Source organism: Dermacentor albipictus, chromosome 7, assembly GCF_038994185.2.
Source record: "Dermacentor albipictus isolate Rhodes 1998 colony chromosome 7, USDA_Dalb.pri_finalv2, whole genome shotgun sequence".
NCBI lineage: Eukaryota > Metazoa > Arthropoda > Arachnida > Ixodida > Ixodidae > Dermacentor > Dermacentor albipictus.
The window spans coordinates 79,080,265-79,096,260 of record NC_091827.1 but is presented as its reverse complement, the minus strand read 5'-3'; the positions used below and the strand labels follow the sequence as shown (position 1 = coordinate 79,096,260).

Here is a 15,996-nt window from a genome sequence, read left to right as displayed (position 1 = left end):
TTCGCATAATTTTAAACTCTACCAAATTTAGCTCGGACACCCTGTATATTTGTCTGATTTCATTTGTAATTCGACGAGGCATCTCTCATCCAGTGCAAATGTAACTGGCGACGCGGACGGTAAAGGCATTATTTATAATCCGACGCTGAGATCACAACGCTTCGTTGCCGTGACAGCTGGCGCTATGCAGTTGCATTTATTATCTAGTCAAAACATTTATCTATTCTCGAAACATATGTCCACAAGGATCATCATCTCTGGGCGTTTCGCCAACCTCGACGCTCACACGATCGACGTGGATGTGTAAGGTGTTCATAAAAAAATAAAGAAAAAAGGCAAAGAACCGGTAACGCATGGGTTGGTTCCGCGTAGCAGGACAGCGCAGCCAAGGATACTTGCACTGGGGTGTGCGTTACGCGCATGCGCATACTATCGACCATTTTGCCGACGCACTCCCGTTGCACGGCTCAGATCGGCTTCACGGCCGACGCTCGCGCGATATTATAAAAATAAAATTGCAAGGCTGTATGGCATCGGTTCTGTCAGCAATTGACGTGGGCACCGTGCACTAAAATGACGTCGTGGTGCAGTAAGTCGATCACTTAGGTAGCACTGCTGGTCGCGAGCGGTCTTGACATTGCGTAGCGCGTCGCGTAATCAGTAGCGACAACAACCTACTTGTTTCCAGAAGCAGATGTAGGAAAGGGTTGGAGAAGACCCAGGTTGACACGGAGGGAGAGCGTACAGCTTCAAAGTAGACAAAAAGATTGCACTTCCGGGATAAACGGTGTACGCTATATGTCTGTGTGATTAGAGCTAAACATGTAACGCAGCTGTTCCTGCCAAGAAATGCGCTCGGACAGCTGCACATCGTTATCCGGTGAATGTGATAGAATCACTTCATGTACAGGGGCAGTCAAAAGTTCCCACGCCACATCATGTTCGAAAATGGTCACTCTCAAGCAGGTTACTCACCTCCTGGAGTAATTTGGGATCTCGGAATCTGTGGGTGGCGAAAAATAGTACCTTTGCCATCATCACAAAAACTTTGCGGCTCTTATAATCCAATGCATGACATCCTATGTGGGTACGAACTGAACATGTTCGCGGAATCTGTGGCCTGCAAGCTTCTCACCACTCCTATACGTATTACCGTAGGCTTTTTTATAGGTATCATCCTATAATAGTCACTATTTTTTCTTAGAATTCTCCCACTATTACACATTTAGGTAGTTAGTGTTCTGTATATTCTGATTCAGATGGGTTAATAATAGAGCACCAGCCGTGGGCTGCCATTTGGCCTCCGCCATGCGCCGTACAACTTTTATTACCATTTTACATTGTCCAACAGAGCAATTCTCTGGCAATCTGGTGTATAGACAATGCGCCTTGGGTACGCCACGTCCTTGAATTCTTGCAAGCACTCCTCGTGGGGTCCCGTCACAATGGAAGAGTTCCGCACTCGAAGCTCGTACCAGCGGGTGGGAGCTAGTGAAGCAAGAGACCGCGTTAAACATCTTGCTTCCTTCGAACAATAGATTATCGTTTATTGGCTACATAGATTAAGTAAACAATAAACACTTCCTGAGGAAAGAAACAAGATGCATAAAAATAAATTTAAACTGTTTTCTAACTCTATACACGTTACAAATACACCGATGAAAGCATTATTCGTGGTGGGAAATACATACCTGAAGGGTATACGTTCTTTATAGAATGCCGTATTAAGCACTCTCTTCTCTTTCAGGATACAGGCTTTCGGTACAATGAGTAGTTACCCACACAAGTATACCCCATATGTGGCATGGTTGCGGTTATATTCTGTGCCACATGCTATATAGGAGTAACGGTGCCAATTTCAACATGGCTAGAATATGGTTATCAGGGAAATAAACGTTCGCGCGGAAGAACTGAAAATGAGGTCTGCTTTTTCTGAGCTACTCTTTAAGGTTTTACCAGAGCTTTAAAGGAATATGGTGTTCAGTGCATTTGTGCTGTTTATTAATGATTTATTATTGTAAGCGGACCAAGTTATTGTAAAGTGTTTCACTTTATCTCGTAGAAAGTTTAGTTAGACTAACGTAGTTAGACTAACTACATTGTCTTTTTGATCAGCGATCACAATTCGGGAATTTATAACATTACCAAATTCATGGCACGGCGATTCTCACCTTTACGAGTGTGTCCTCTTTTAATACATTTCCAAAGAGGGAAAACCAAATGGGATTTACATATTTCGACAAATTAAATGCACCTTGTACAATTCAGCAAGTACTGAGCGCCTCGATGCCAGCTACACGCTGAATGGCAGCCTCCAACATGTGCTGTAGGGAACCTTTCAATTCACAGATGTTTTATTTTCGCATTCGAATTATGCTTGCTATCCAAATACAAGCTCCATCGACGATCTCAATGACAATCAGTGGCGTAACCTCTTGTCGGCAGCGGTATACGATGTGCATTGCCCTGTCCACAGAAAGCATTACTGCGGAAGTGATACAGTGACTTATTGCCACGGCCTGAGAATCAAGGTCCTCGTCGTTGATTATCTGGGAAATGACTAGCCGCAATATTACGGACACAATTTTCGAATATGAATTTAATTCTTGACGCAAACCTCAAAAATTTGTAGCTGTGTTTGTTACAGGAAGGTTTGTTGTCGTGATATCCACGAGATACATTATATTATATGTACAGTGGACGAGGCACAGTGAATAAAGGTGATCAATGAAGAACACTAAGGAATCATGCCTTTGAATGAACCTATCCAGTCACTGAAAAGCGAATTTTATGAATGTTTATTGCCAATAACGCCTTTTCGCACCGATAATAATGAGCATGTAGTTGGACAATAGAAGCTGAAAGTGCTGAACATAATGTCTGGTGCCCTAACTTCGAGATTTAATGGCATCCACTAAGCTGAAAATGAACACTTACTAAGCATAAACTGCGCAGTCGCCGTTGAACATAATTTAACGCGGTTATCGCTTTCTGACGTGTTGCGATTGTTCACCTCCTTTATGAATGATAAAAAACTGCGAAACAGCCTACCTTCTTGATTTGTAATGTGCCACACATACGTGCATGATCAAAGAACGCAGAGCACCTGAACACGTTTGAGAACTTCTTGCAGCAGAAAAGCTGACATTGTTTCCAGATAAGTATCAGAGCAGTGAGCGAAGTTCATTGGGCAATGTCGAGAACTCTAGTCTTTATCAGGGATATTATAATTGTAATAACAGCTGCATGGGCTCGCATGTATTATATTGAGACGTACACTTGCTTATCGGGCGATAACATTTAGACGGTGAAATGCGTTCACCTGATGAACAAGTACACCTATGCATAGGCGCAAGAAATCATCACCAGCCTGTAAGTACACTCCAGCACAAATTGTTCGCCATTACACCTGCCTAATGGCAGGTAACGTAAACTCATACGTCCAATTTTTGTTAGTACGTTATGGTATCTTGCCTACCCATATCACAATCGTATGGTCAGGCACGCCCTAGGGGGTGTTTCCAGAATAGTTTTGGCCGCCTACAGCTTCCAACGTGCATCCAATGAACAGTACATGGTTGTTTTCGCATTCCATAGCCACGATACTGTGACCGTGTCACGGCGCAGTATTTTTCATTCGGCGATGCACCAATCGAAGGGCGCCGAAGGGTCATAGGAATATGGACCGGCGAGCGAGACGGTTATTGGCGGCCACTCGGGCAAGCGGCCGAAAGAAGTCGAAGGCAGGTTTAGAGATTATTGTCTGTTTGTCATCGGCGCGACCGTTACGCCCCGACGGCCTCTTGTAGACGCCCTGTTGTAGAAAGCCCTGTGTATTCTCTACCCCGCACGTGCATTGAGAAGCTTGCTAAGAAAGCAACGGGGCGAATGCTCCGAAATATGTCGTCTCTGTGTGCAATCCTGCGTCCACGAATTGCTGACAATGTACGTGTGCCGACGGCGCCGCATGGCCGGTTGCCGTCGTTTCTCCTGTGTTTGTGCACGGACATAAGAGACCAGCCACGGACTGAAGGGTGTGCGTGTGGTGCAATACAAATACGGGACCTTTAACAGCAGGCAAGAATCACCCGCTCCTTCGACCCAAATTAAAAGGGGCACGGCCAAAACCTTGGGAGGAGCCGGGATACAATTGCATGAACTTGATTGGATCGGCAACATCTGCCATTTCCCGACCCAGGGAAGTTATTGAAACGCAGATTTTAGAGAGCTAGGCAGTCTAGAGCTGACCCTACTATCTGCTGAGAAGCGTCCAGGAGCTAGTGCCGTTCAGTAACGCCTGGGCCGCCTAGCCGCGTCTTAACTGCGAGTTCCTAGTTTACATAAGAGATGACTATCCTAACGTCTGCAACGAAGCTCATGGTAGTTTCCCTCATGTGAGCTCAACCCGGTCGAGAGAAGACGTCAGACCTAGACTCCCGTGAAACCCAGCCCAGTAATTGCATCCACCGCAACGAGATCGGCTTTGCCATCGTTCTTCGGGAAAGCTCTGCCACCGGCTGCACGCTTTATGAACTTGCTGCTGCTGCCCTGCCATGCGTATGCCATCATGTGTTTTCTTTTGAACTTTGTTTAGTTGACCACCATTAGGCGTGTTTTGTGTAGTGTTAATTTCTATATCCACTGTTAACTGTTCGTTGTATTTCATTCTTCTTCATCATTGATCTAGATTTAGTGCATGCATATTAGTAGTGTTCTTGTGTTTTCTTGTGTTTCGTTTAAATTGTGAGTAGGTGCCCGTCTATAGATATTTTTGTCCTATCTTTCTGCCTCCGCTGACTCCTTCGCTTTGTTCGCTTGAGTTCATAATGACCAACAGGTCCCGTCGACGATTTGACCAATAATACCCCGTCGACGATTTCGCGTCGACGACTTCGCGCCGACGGCGGACGGGTGACGAGCCGTGAAAGACCGCCACGGCAACAATCTAGCCCGCCTTTACCTGAGCAATGCCAGAACTACCGAGCTTCTGTGGCTGGCGTGCTCATTACTTGATAACAGCCATTTCGGGCAACGCTTCTCTTACTCTTCATTCTGTCACTTTAAACATCTTTAACTGTAAATTCTGGAGACCTGGAGCAATATGTATTGCTTCACAAACAAAGACAAAACATAATTATTTGCTCTCTTCGGACAAAGAACACAGTTGGGCACCACTTCACTGTGGCTGTCAAATTTTAAAGAAATATTTGGAGTATGTGGATGCTCGTAACCCGTTATGAGCAGTGACCCCTGCGATATGGCCCTTTCGATCTCCCAGCAATGACTTGTTATGTTTCTGAAGAAGCAACGCGGAACATCGCTTGTTTACAATTTGATATTTTTTATCTGCTCAATTTTCTCCCGAAGTGTACTAGTTTTTCAACATTTAGAAAAAAGAACGTACCTATGAAGACGTGTGTACCGATCAACGTTGTCATAACCACCGCACAACTGTAGTCCTTAGACATAAATATTAGCTGCTCCATTTGGTAAAATATAGGACCTGAAAAGAAACAAAAAAATATACCATTCGTTTACTAACTAAAGATGATTCATATTTACCGCTCTTCGGTGTTGTTTGCATATCACTGACCAATGTTTCAGTTTATTGTGCTCGCGTCCTCATAAAATTCTAGCTTCATTTCTTTTTTAATCTTTCAGAGATGGCTTTATGATCTAGTATTCGTTTGCTACTCTAATCATTATGCGTGGAGGCTTCTTGCGATATTGCTTAAACCCGCCATGGTTGCTTAGTGGCAATGGTGTTGGCTAGCTAAGCACGAGGTCGCAGTATTGAATCCAGGCCACGGCGGCCGCATTTCGATGGGGGCGAAATGCGTAAACACACGTGTACTTGCATTTAGGTGCACGTTCAAGAACCCCAAGTGGTCCAAATTTCCGGCGTCCCCCACTACGGCGTGTCTCATCATCAGATCGTAGTTTTAGCCCATAAAGCCGCATATCTTTACAAATTTTTCAATGTGGCTTGAAAATTACTACCTCCAGCGTCAGCCCGGTTTTGGCACTTCACCGATTAGCGATCACTCCGCGTTGCAACGAGAAGCATCGTCTTGTTTCTTAAACGTGGTGTAGTAAATCATATGGCATGCCATCATCATCATGGCACTGTTCCTACTGGCGTCCACGTGACAAGAACAACGTGACGCCGTCATCTTTATGTTGTCACCGCACAAACGATCACGTGATACACATCCTGACGTATACTAACATCTTGTGCGCTCTAAAGCAATGGGGGAATAATGGCCAACAGCAAAATGTTTCGCTTGCAGGAAATTCTAACAGTCGTTCGATTGTCTGAATTTTTGAGACAGCTGCAGCGCTTTCCAAACTTGGCAGATAGATCATACTGAACGCAGGACAATGCTTCTCATGCCGAAATTCCATGCAGCTGGTCACGCAGTATTTTGCATCAAGTACTAATGATAATTCCCTGTGACATTGGTGAAACCCCGCCATCTAAACTGCGTCTGCTCATGCAACTCCCGCGTCATACCACTATTTTGTGGGTTTGAAATACCTACGCCATCAATACTGCTTGATCAAAGGCCAGCAAATCATCTGCAACACTAACATTGCTGACATTACTCCGCGTAATTATGTATAACAACATTTCACGCTGTCCAAAGTTCGGTAATATCTTAAAATAACATTCTTGGGTATTGCGGGTCGAAACAACGATCCGATTACAAAGCATGCCTTAGCGCGGGGCTCCGAAAGAAATTATTACCACCTGAGATTCTTTAACGTGCCCTCATGCACGGCACGTGGGTTTGTAGCATTTCGTCCCCGCTGAAATGCTACCGCTGTGGCCGGAATTTTATCCCGCGACCTAGTACATAGCAGCGCAAATTCACAGCCGCTAAGCAACCACGGTGGGTTAGATAGCTTCCGTACCAAAGTTGTTTGGATCATTCAGTATTCAGCACCCGTCGTCTGCCCGAGCCGGTCCGTTGGCACGCCGGCGCACAATGACGCTCTCACTATACCGCTCTTTAGATAGGGAAAGCCTGAAAAAGCCCGTGGTTTGTAAGCTGACACCGAGTTCTCGCTACTTCCAGGGGAAAGAAGAAACAGAAACTTAAGCCTGCCTACCCGTGGGAATGCGAAATCATTATAGAGTTTGTAGACCTCGGAACACCGTGAACGCGATCATGTTATCACTCATGCGCGCGCATGCGCTCTCCCGCATCCCTGCTCCGCAATGTAACAAATGTTATATCGGCGTGTATTTCTTAATTTTGTCTTACTAATCTTTAAATACAGCTGCCATATCCTCACTGTTTGCCTCCTGAGGGTGTATGATGGTACGGGAATCATTATCATGATCAACACACGTTGATCTTCTGAATGCGCGTGTTGGCGATGGCACGATATATACTGCCTGCTCCTTGGATATGTGCCATTGTACACAAATCATCACCCCTACTATCAACGCATGGACGCACTTCTTGATGAATCTCCTTTTGGGGGTAAGATTCATATTATGGCGATTATATTCATGAACACATGACAATAATCACGAAGAACTAGTTAGCATTGTTACAATATGTAGCGCCTGCTTCCTGCCCTATCCACTTTTTGGATATGTACCGTAGTGGGGAAATCTCGATCAGCACTGGTGACCATCTCAAGGAGCTAGTTAGTGTTGGCACGAAAGAAGTATGCGTGTGCTTATGGCCTTTTCACTGGAACGGACATGTCGACATCATCGAAAATCTATTGCACCGACGTTGCAGAGGCAACGAAGAAAAAAAACAATGTGTCTCTTCCCTATTGATGAGACCATCCGGTTGATGCAGTGGTGGGCCGGGGCTCATATCAAATCGCCAGACGGGGGTCTTCTTTTTCATTTAGAGGCCAGATAGTTCAAAATTCTCCGTGAGAACTCGACCAGCGATCGATCGACCGACCGACTTCGGCGAAACCATTGGATACTGAACGTGATAGTATATCATCCTTCAGATGATTAAATTACCGACTGAATATTTGCCTCTAGTCGGCCTCTTTCTGATGTATCAGGTATTTCGGCACGACACGGTATGATTCCACATCGTGTCATCGTCATACGACATCTACAAGACGCCTGATTGACCTCTTCGTTCTAGAACTGGTATCAAGATAGCGTGAGTCCAGATACACTAAATCTGCCTGAAGTTGGCTAAGAATGCTTTGTCTTCACAAACGTGAAAAAAGAGGGTTGACCGAAGCGTCCGATTGTTTATTAGTCATATCATAGGAAGCCAACAAGCAGTGACATCATAGAAAACATAGGGGAAAACGTACTTACAACTTAATTAAAGAAAGGAGAAACTAATAGAAATGAGGGTAGTTGAAAAGACAACTTCGTGCAGGTGGCAAACTATCTCACGCTTTCGCAGTTCGCTTTCGCAGTTCACGCTTTCGCAGTTCGCAGTTTCGCTTTCCCAATTGAGCTACTCCGGCGCCATTTCCCCATCCACTTTCTTGGGTATTTATGTTCTACTACTGGAACCCTGGGAACGTTAGCCAGCACCACCATTCCCAAACATTGATGGTGAATGTGGAACATCCTTTATGCCGCAGGTATCACGCGTACGTGATTTTATTTGGTGAAGGGGAGTGGTCAATAGGCCAACATATGCTACCTGAAGGCATCAATCTTGCCGGATTCGAGACCCTCGTTATGTAATAAACAAGAAGAAATGGGTTAACCGAGCGACCCAGTGTTTTATATATCATAACATTAAAAGCCAACAAACATAGAGAGCATGGAAAAGATAGGGGAAATTACTTACTAACTGAATTAAAGAAATGATAAATAATGAAAGTGGATAAAGAAACTTGGGGTACCATCTCACGTCCTCGCATTAGCATGCGATGCTCTTCCGATTATCATTAATTACCTAAAAAAGAAGATCACGTACTCGTGACGCCTGCGGGTGAAAGGATGTTTCACATCCGCCGCAAAGGTTTGGGAAAGGTAGCCCTATTGGTACAGCATCGCATGGGTAATGGAAAGACGTGGGATCGTTCCCCACCTGCGGCAAGTTGTTCTTTCGTCCACTTTAATTTCTAATAATTTATTATTTCTTTTAATCACATAGTAAGGACATGTTATTCCCCCTATCTTTTCCTTGGTGCCATTGTTTGTTGGCCTCTTATGTTGCCTTGACCAAGCCGTTTATATATTTAAACACTTGAGTAATTTCAGTGGATATGGAATTCCTAGCAAATTTCAGCAAGATTTCGTTCCCTAAATAAATTAAACACTAATCTTTAATAAGGCAACCTTGTTATAAACGCAAAAAGGCATAAACTTCTCTGCTTAATAAAGCTGCGTTGAGGGGGCCTTGGAGCTACAAGGAAGTTTTCTCCCCTACCATAACCGTTGCGATGCCTATGTCTTTCATGCAGCAAGTGCCGTCCGTCCGTCCACCTGTCGGTCGCATGCACGCCTAAAACTCATCCGGCACTCCCCTATGCCCATGCACGAAAAAAAGAAATATAAAGACAGAAAAAGAGGCACGCGATTAGCCAACACCGTCTAGATAGCACAAGGCATGTTTACTCCGATCCATGACGTCCTGCTACCTGACCTAAAGTTTAGATTGACAAGGTTGGGGTGATGCGAGCGGCGCCGTCAAAATCACTATTGCCTGCTCCGGAGCATCCCTATTAGATTCCGGAGCAGACGGGCCAGGTAACATGACGTCATGGATCGGAGTGAAAAGGCCTTGTGCTATCTAGATAGTGATGGATTAGCGGCGCCAGTAGTGACATCATTGCTCTCCATCGCAGACGAGCGCGAATGCAGTAGTTTCTCTGCAGTTCCAAAAATGTGTATTTCACGTGCCATACCTATTCTTTATGCGGAGTAGATATGCAGGCAGTATGCAGTATATATATATGTAGGCAACGCCGCGAGCAGAACCGGGAACCAGCTCGTCCATGCCGTGCCGATGCTGCAGCGCGGTCACAAGAACTGGCTCATGCAGCCGAGCGCAAGTAGTAAGTGCATACCGAGTATCCGGCTGCCTACCAAGCCGTCGTTTAATGAACCGTCAGGATAAACCCAATGATAAACACCAGGTCCGCACGCTTCAGGGTCGCTGTTTAACCATCTGTACAGAGTATTTGGGTAGTGATTTTTTTAATACTGCTTGCTAGGCATATATATAGGCATTACCTGACAATAAGAACGCCAGATCTCATTGACGTACCTGCAGGTCGTATCACCATCCTCTCTTTGTAAATTTTATCGAAGACTCCCCATTGATTGGCAGAATATCTGTAAATTGAATACGTTGCACATGTTTCACGACGCCGTTATGATTTCAACGGAAGAAATGCCTTACTTTTGTCCCTCATAGGAGTACATTCTTCTGAATAATACTGCTCTGTTATTCATTGTGCTTGTTATGTCCACCTTGCATCGCACAAGACTTTTACCTGTATCACTGTACGTCCATATAGGTTCTCTTGTGCCTACAAACTGAGAGAACGATGGTATGAGAATCAGTGTTTGTTTAGCATAAGAACATTCAACACAGGCCCTAGGCATTCCCATAACGGTCAGAAAACATTAACGAGACAACTTAGATCTCTGGAAATCCGTCTAAATTCTTAACCCTTTTCACGAAGACACCTGTAATTTCTCACGAAAAGGCAATATACTGCTTATTGGCTATGAAACACATTGTGGGGTCGTTATATCCAATTTGATTGTGGCGCTAAACCATGGCACATTAAGGCGCTGACGTTAGTGAAGCTTGTGTGAACAGAAGGGAAGTTTTCAGCAAAACAAATAAAAATAAAATGACCCCCAAGACCTAAGCACGAAGGCGTGCGTCATAACAAAACAATTTAAAACAGAACCGGTGGCTGGAAACCATGAAGCCCAGACGTTATCAGTTCTTGAGGAACACGATGCTCTCAGCCCCGCCAATAACTAGGGACTTCAAACAAGAATACCTAATCGATCATATTTTTTTATATTACGGTCTAATGCTTGTTGTGCCGTAAAATGAAAATGTCTTTTTGAGAACTTTGCTTTCTTTTCAATAGCAACCTGTCGCTTGCAGCTGTTACGCTTCAACATGGCACTGGGCACTGGTCAAGTGATTGCTTTCTACGGATCGCGCACTTCACCAGTGCCCGCCTACACAAAGAAGCTCCCTTTGAGGCGACAGTAAACAGGACATTCTGTGGAAGCTGCGCGACCACAAAGGCCAGGCTTTTCAACTCGCTCAAAGCTCACCGTGAAGCAGAGCGCTCAAGTTTGATACAAGCGGCCAATGCCGACGACTTCCGTGGCAACATCGTGGACCTGTCTCCTATAGCTTCGTCATTTCCAGGTCATTGCCTCGTAGGCGGGTCCCGCAATTGGACATCAAAAGCATAGTCCAGAGAAGTGGTGCGACCGCTCGTCGCAACATTTAACTATAGGTGGCAGCGCCATCGCCGCGTTAGTGTGGTCGATGGCGTGCATGAAATGTACGCGTCGGTGATCCACTGTGAAGAATTTGGCACAATTTTCTGGTAATGGAACGCGCTCACTGAAGTGAGCTTATCTTAAATTGGCCTCCAACGCTACGTTTTTGTACGAAATGCGCATAATGGTTCCAAAAACTGGAAAGAAGCGCAAAGTGTTATTTGATGGGCGTCAGGCACTCACCCACACAGTCTCGGTACTTTCTATGGGTTTTTTGCACGTTTCCCTTTCGTTGAGCCTGCACAATTAGTATCGCTGAGCCAGTTATTTATACAGCATTCTGTGCTAATCTTATACTGGTTCATAAATGTCTGTGTTCCTGTACACCGAAGGTAATGTGGAAAGGTATTGCGCGCTCTCCACCACAAACTAATGTGCACTCTGTAGATATTTTTCCTTTCCTTTTCTTATTCGCTAAATAAAAAACTATGGGGTTTTTACGTGCCAAAACTGCTTTGTGATTATGAGGCACGCCGTAGTGGAGGACTCCGGAAATTTCGACCACATGGGGTTCTCTAACGTGCACCTAAATGTAAGTACACGGGTGTTTTCGCATTTCGCCCCCATCGAAATGCGGCCGTCGTGGCCGGGATTCGACACCGCTACCTCCTGCTCATTAGCCCAACACCATATCCACTGAGCAACCATGACGTTTTTTTTTTATTCGCTGTGCTAGCCAAGAGGTAATGAGTTTAATTAGGCAAGCTAGGTTACTGTGACAGTACGTTAGTATAAGATCACCAAGTTGCTTCACACGGGATTATTTTTGTCGCCCTTGCGTGGTTACGCGCACGACAGCGATGTGGCAAAGTTTTAATTATTTGAGGTGCCAAAATCATTAGGTAGTTTTATCTCAGCTAATAGTGGCTACTGTCTTACGTCAAGCTAACAACGTCACAATGAAGAACACGAGCAAATTATAATAGCCGCCCTTCAACTTAATGTTACGAAATTCATGATCTAGAGAATGCCCTGTCACTCATGATGTTCGTATAATGCTAGATATTAAAAAAAAAACACCTCTAGTCCCGTAACCCCTAAGCGAGAACAACATTTAGGGAAAGAAATGCTTCGCTCATTTATTGAAATCTGAAGTTCATAGTCTCGCTATTTACAATGTAGTACGTTGAACAACTGAGAGTGGTGATCAGATTTAATCTTCAACAACAAGATTGGTTACTGCGTGAGCGTTATACGTGGTCCTCGATAAATTTTTTCTCCAATGTAAATTTATTTATGCAGAAAGCATTCAACTAACATAATATTGTTGGCAGAAAAGAGTAAGACAATTGTTCCCCGATAAGTAGCGTAAGCATGAAATAAAAAAACGCATTATTTTGCTACCTAATTCGTCAACAACGTTAGATGCCATGCTATGAAATTTTGCCGCAATGGTCTTTGCTTCAAGCTTTTCTTGCGGGACTTGTGGAGGCTGCAAACACTCTCTTCACCTAGCCAGTACCTGCCAAATGTTTTTTTTTTCCATGAGTCATATATTACACTTATTCTGAGGGCCTGCGCCTCTCTATACACATAACGAACCTTATCAATATCACCAAGTCATAATAAATGTATATTATGCTACATGTTCAGCATCATCGACTGCTGCGTTAGCCTAAATGTGCACGAATATTCTCGAAAAGGCAAATGCTGAGGAGCGCAAATTCGCGCTGCCAGTTTGCAGAGAAATAAACTCAACATAACTAAAGTAATGGCTCATAACACCAGCAAAACAAGATTACAGCTCGCCTAACCGCCAAATCTGCAGTAACAAAAAGCCACCACTGAATCACTGTGTTTCCGAGAGGAGTGAATTGACTTGCCCATAGGGTGCCGTGCTTCGTGATGCACTAAATGTGCATCCTAATTCAATAAAACCTATTTTGTGCTATGGTATCTTATGTCAGGAAGTAATGTAAACTAGACCCTACGTCATTGGAAATTAGGCCCCCAGTTGCCGACTAAAATGCAAAGGTTTACATTGCTTGGTTGCCGAAATGAAATTAAAGGTCACTTGCCCACTTAATTACCTGCGTCTAAAAGCAAACAAACCTTATGAATGCCCTACAACAATAAATTAATCAGGGCGCTAAGTGTTTGGTGGAGTTGCAAAGTTTTTGTATAACGTGGGCATTTTGGAGTAAGTTATTTTACGCAAGTTAATTATAAATAAAACACGTTTCAATTTAGCCGGTAGCTGCGGAAACACATAAGCAGATTGGTTATTGCTTGCTTAAAAACCATATTTAGTTCACATGCACGCCTATACTAACTTCCATGGTTTGTGAGGCACTTCATTGTGTATTTTTCAAACGAATTTGTAGATTATATTAAAGTATAATGTAATAGGGAGGCACTCGAATACCTAAAGTATGCTTCGTAGTAAAGACACAACTGCTGTATTGTGAACGTGTTTCAGACATGATGCCACCTTGGTAAGAATCAACTGTTTACTTTCCTTTCTGCTTTTAACTGCAGTAAACGTGTGAACCCTAAATGTTAAGCAAATGCGTCTCAGTATGCTTTTTAGGATTAACATTTAGTACCGACAACCTAATTTGCTCTAATGTTTGATGAAATTTGGCGGTTAGTGGCAAATTCGAGATTCTACCTTCGTATCTATCTATAGTTTAAATTCTGCACCCAATTACTAAGGTCGGGAGTCGTGTGCTCATTATAATGAGCTCATCTCGCCACTCATAGTTTATTTTCGTGCACAGTCTATTATGTATAACACTCATTTATGATTAAGAAACAACGATTCCGAAAAAAATATTAACCATATGTCACCGACTATACTGCCATAGAGTATAGGTTGTACTACTAAAATTCAATAGTTCTGTATTTGCAGGTACGAAAGTCGCTTTAGAATTACAGAATGTGCCTTACCTTCCTCATCTCCGGAGTCGCAATGATGACATCACCGTAGCCGCCATGTATACGTTTGAAAAGTGTCATGAAACCGCTAACAAGAAGGGCTGCAAAAAGCTGCGTTTTTGCCATGTCTTTGCCAGGTGAGACTTAAGCGACTGCAGGATTCCACTAAGCTTCGGTAGGCAGCTGCTATGAGACGATAGTTTGCAAGTAGGTTACAAGCGAGTGGCGAGGTGGTCATTGTGGCCACATTTCACAGGTGTCCCGCGCAAAAATATCGCACTGTTTCCCTCCATATTTAACATTTTTATTGTTATGTCTTTAGATTTAGAACGCGTCTGCGTACTGTTATGGTTTAGCAACAGAAAGTTGCACGGGTGCGATGTCATAAATTATTGCCGAGTATTCACGCTATCTTGTGATGTCATCGTAGGGCCTTTTCTTTTACTATTTCGTGTGCGCTAAACAATACCTTATTCACCTGAGGCTTGCGCAGTTCTCCAGCAAAAGTTTTATCTGCGTAGGTGCTCAGGTGCAGTGGAAGTTGAACTGTTACAACATTTGAATAAATGTAGGTGAGGCATTGATAGCGATCGCATATTATTAGACAGCTGCGCGAAGCACGGTTGGTTGTTCTATTGTGCACCTATATTACAGTAAACATTTGCCTAGCAACAAATTACCGCGCATGGTGTCAAGCGCACAGACAAACCGAACAGATGTCATTATAACATCGCGAGCACCCACTGTCACAACGCTGACAGGATAACGGATGCTGCAAGCATGGAGTGAACTCTTCGTGCTCTCTCTAGCTTCGCCACATCTCTGAAGCTTGGGCGACCTGCAACACTAGGCCCTAAGGAACAATAAGCGCAAGTAGCCACCACACATTTCGATTGGGCCTAAATCTTTGCACTCGCTACGGACGGGCTCAAGGAGGTCATGTTCTAGTGACGATGAGGAACGACGCAGTGTCAAAACAGTGAGTTACAAATTTTACTCTTTACTGCGCAAACTTCTGCCCATTAAAGGAGGAGGAGGATGGAACTTCATTATTGCAGAAACCGTTGCGCGGTTTTTTCCTGGGTGGTTCCCTCTGACAGGGCTCCACTGGCGATCGTGGCTCGCCGGGCCTGGTCGAGGGTCGCCAGCGAAAGAAGTGACACTCAAGCACTACCATAGCAGTGAACCAAGTCGGCGGTCGTCGAAAATCTGGTCTGCGGGTCAGGTGCCTCGAATTTTTGTATGTGGCTGCTCGAAGGTTGCAGTGTAATCGCTGGTGCGTCCGTGCTTTCCAGAATACACTACACAATTCTCATCACGCATGCAATGATTAAGAAACAACGATTCTGAACAATATTAACCATGTGTCACCGACAAGGCTGCCTTGGAGTATGATTTTTACTACTCAAATTCAATAGTTCTGGGTTCCTGTTTATGGAGTTACATCGAAATTATAGAATGTGCTTTACCCTCTTCAGCTCCATAGTCGCAAGGAAAACATCACCGTAGCCGCCACGTATACCCTGTAGAAGTATAATAAAACCGGCAACAATCGGTAACCGGTATGATGTGCACTTTATTGTTGAATAAAAAGTTCATTCTATTCTAAAATCTATTCTGATCAGATT

At 44.1% G+C, this 15,996-nt stretch overlaps 1 protein-coding gene across 1 annotated transcript; it reads right to left on the bottom strand.

The window, feature by feature from the left end:
• Positions 1 to 1,296: 1,296 nt before the first annotated feature.
• LOC135898997 (uncharacterized) lies at positions 1,297 to 14,616 on the bottom strand. The gene is made up of 5 exons (XM_065428251.2): positions 14,381 to 14,616; positions 10,356 to 10,492; positions 10,221 to 10,288; positions 5,405 to 5,503; positions 1,297 to 1,488 (listed from the first exon to the last, which is right to left on the bottom strand). The coding sequence occupies exons 1-5, from the start codon at positions 14,492 to 14,494 to the stop codon at positions 1,328 to 1,330; spliced, it is 579 nt and encodes a 192-aa protein (XP_065284323.1). The 5' UTR covers positions 14,495 to 14,616; the 3' UTR covers positions 1,297 to 1,327.
• Between the last annotated feature and the right edge of the window lie 1,380 nt (positions 14,617 to 15,996).

What these genes read in the sequence shown, in the direction of transcription:
- LOC135898997 (XM_065428251.2), bottom strand. Translation starts at nt 14,494, where the DNA reads ATGGCAAAAACGCAGCTTTTTGCAGCCCTTCTTGTTAGCGGTTTCATG. An exon ending in CGACTCCGGAGATGAGGAAG is followed by an intron (nt 10,493 to 14,380) that starts GTAAGGCACATT and finishes TCGTTCTCTCAG; the next exon opens with TTTGTAGGCACAAGAGAACC. An exon ending in TACTCCTATGAGGGACAAAA is followed by an intron (nt 10,289 to 10,355) that starts GTAAGGCATTTC and finishes TTCAATTTACAG; the next exon opens with ATATTCTGCCAATCAATGGG.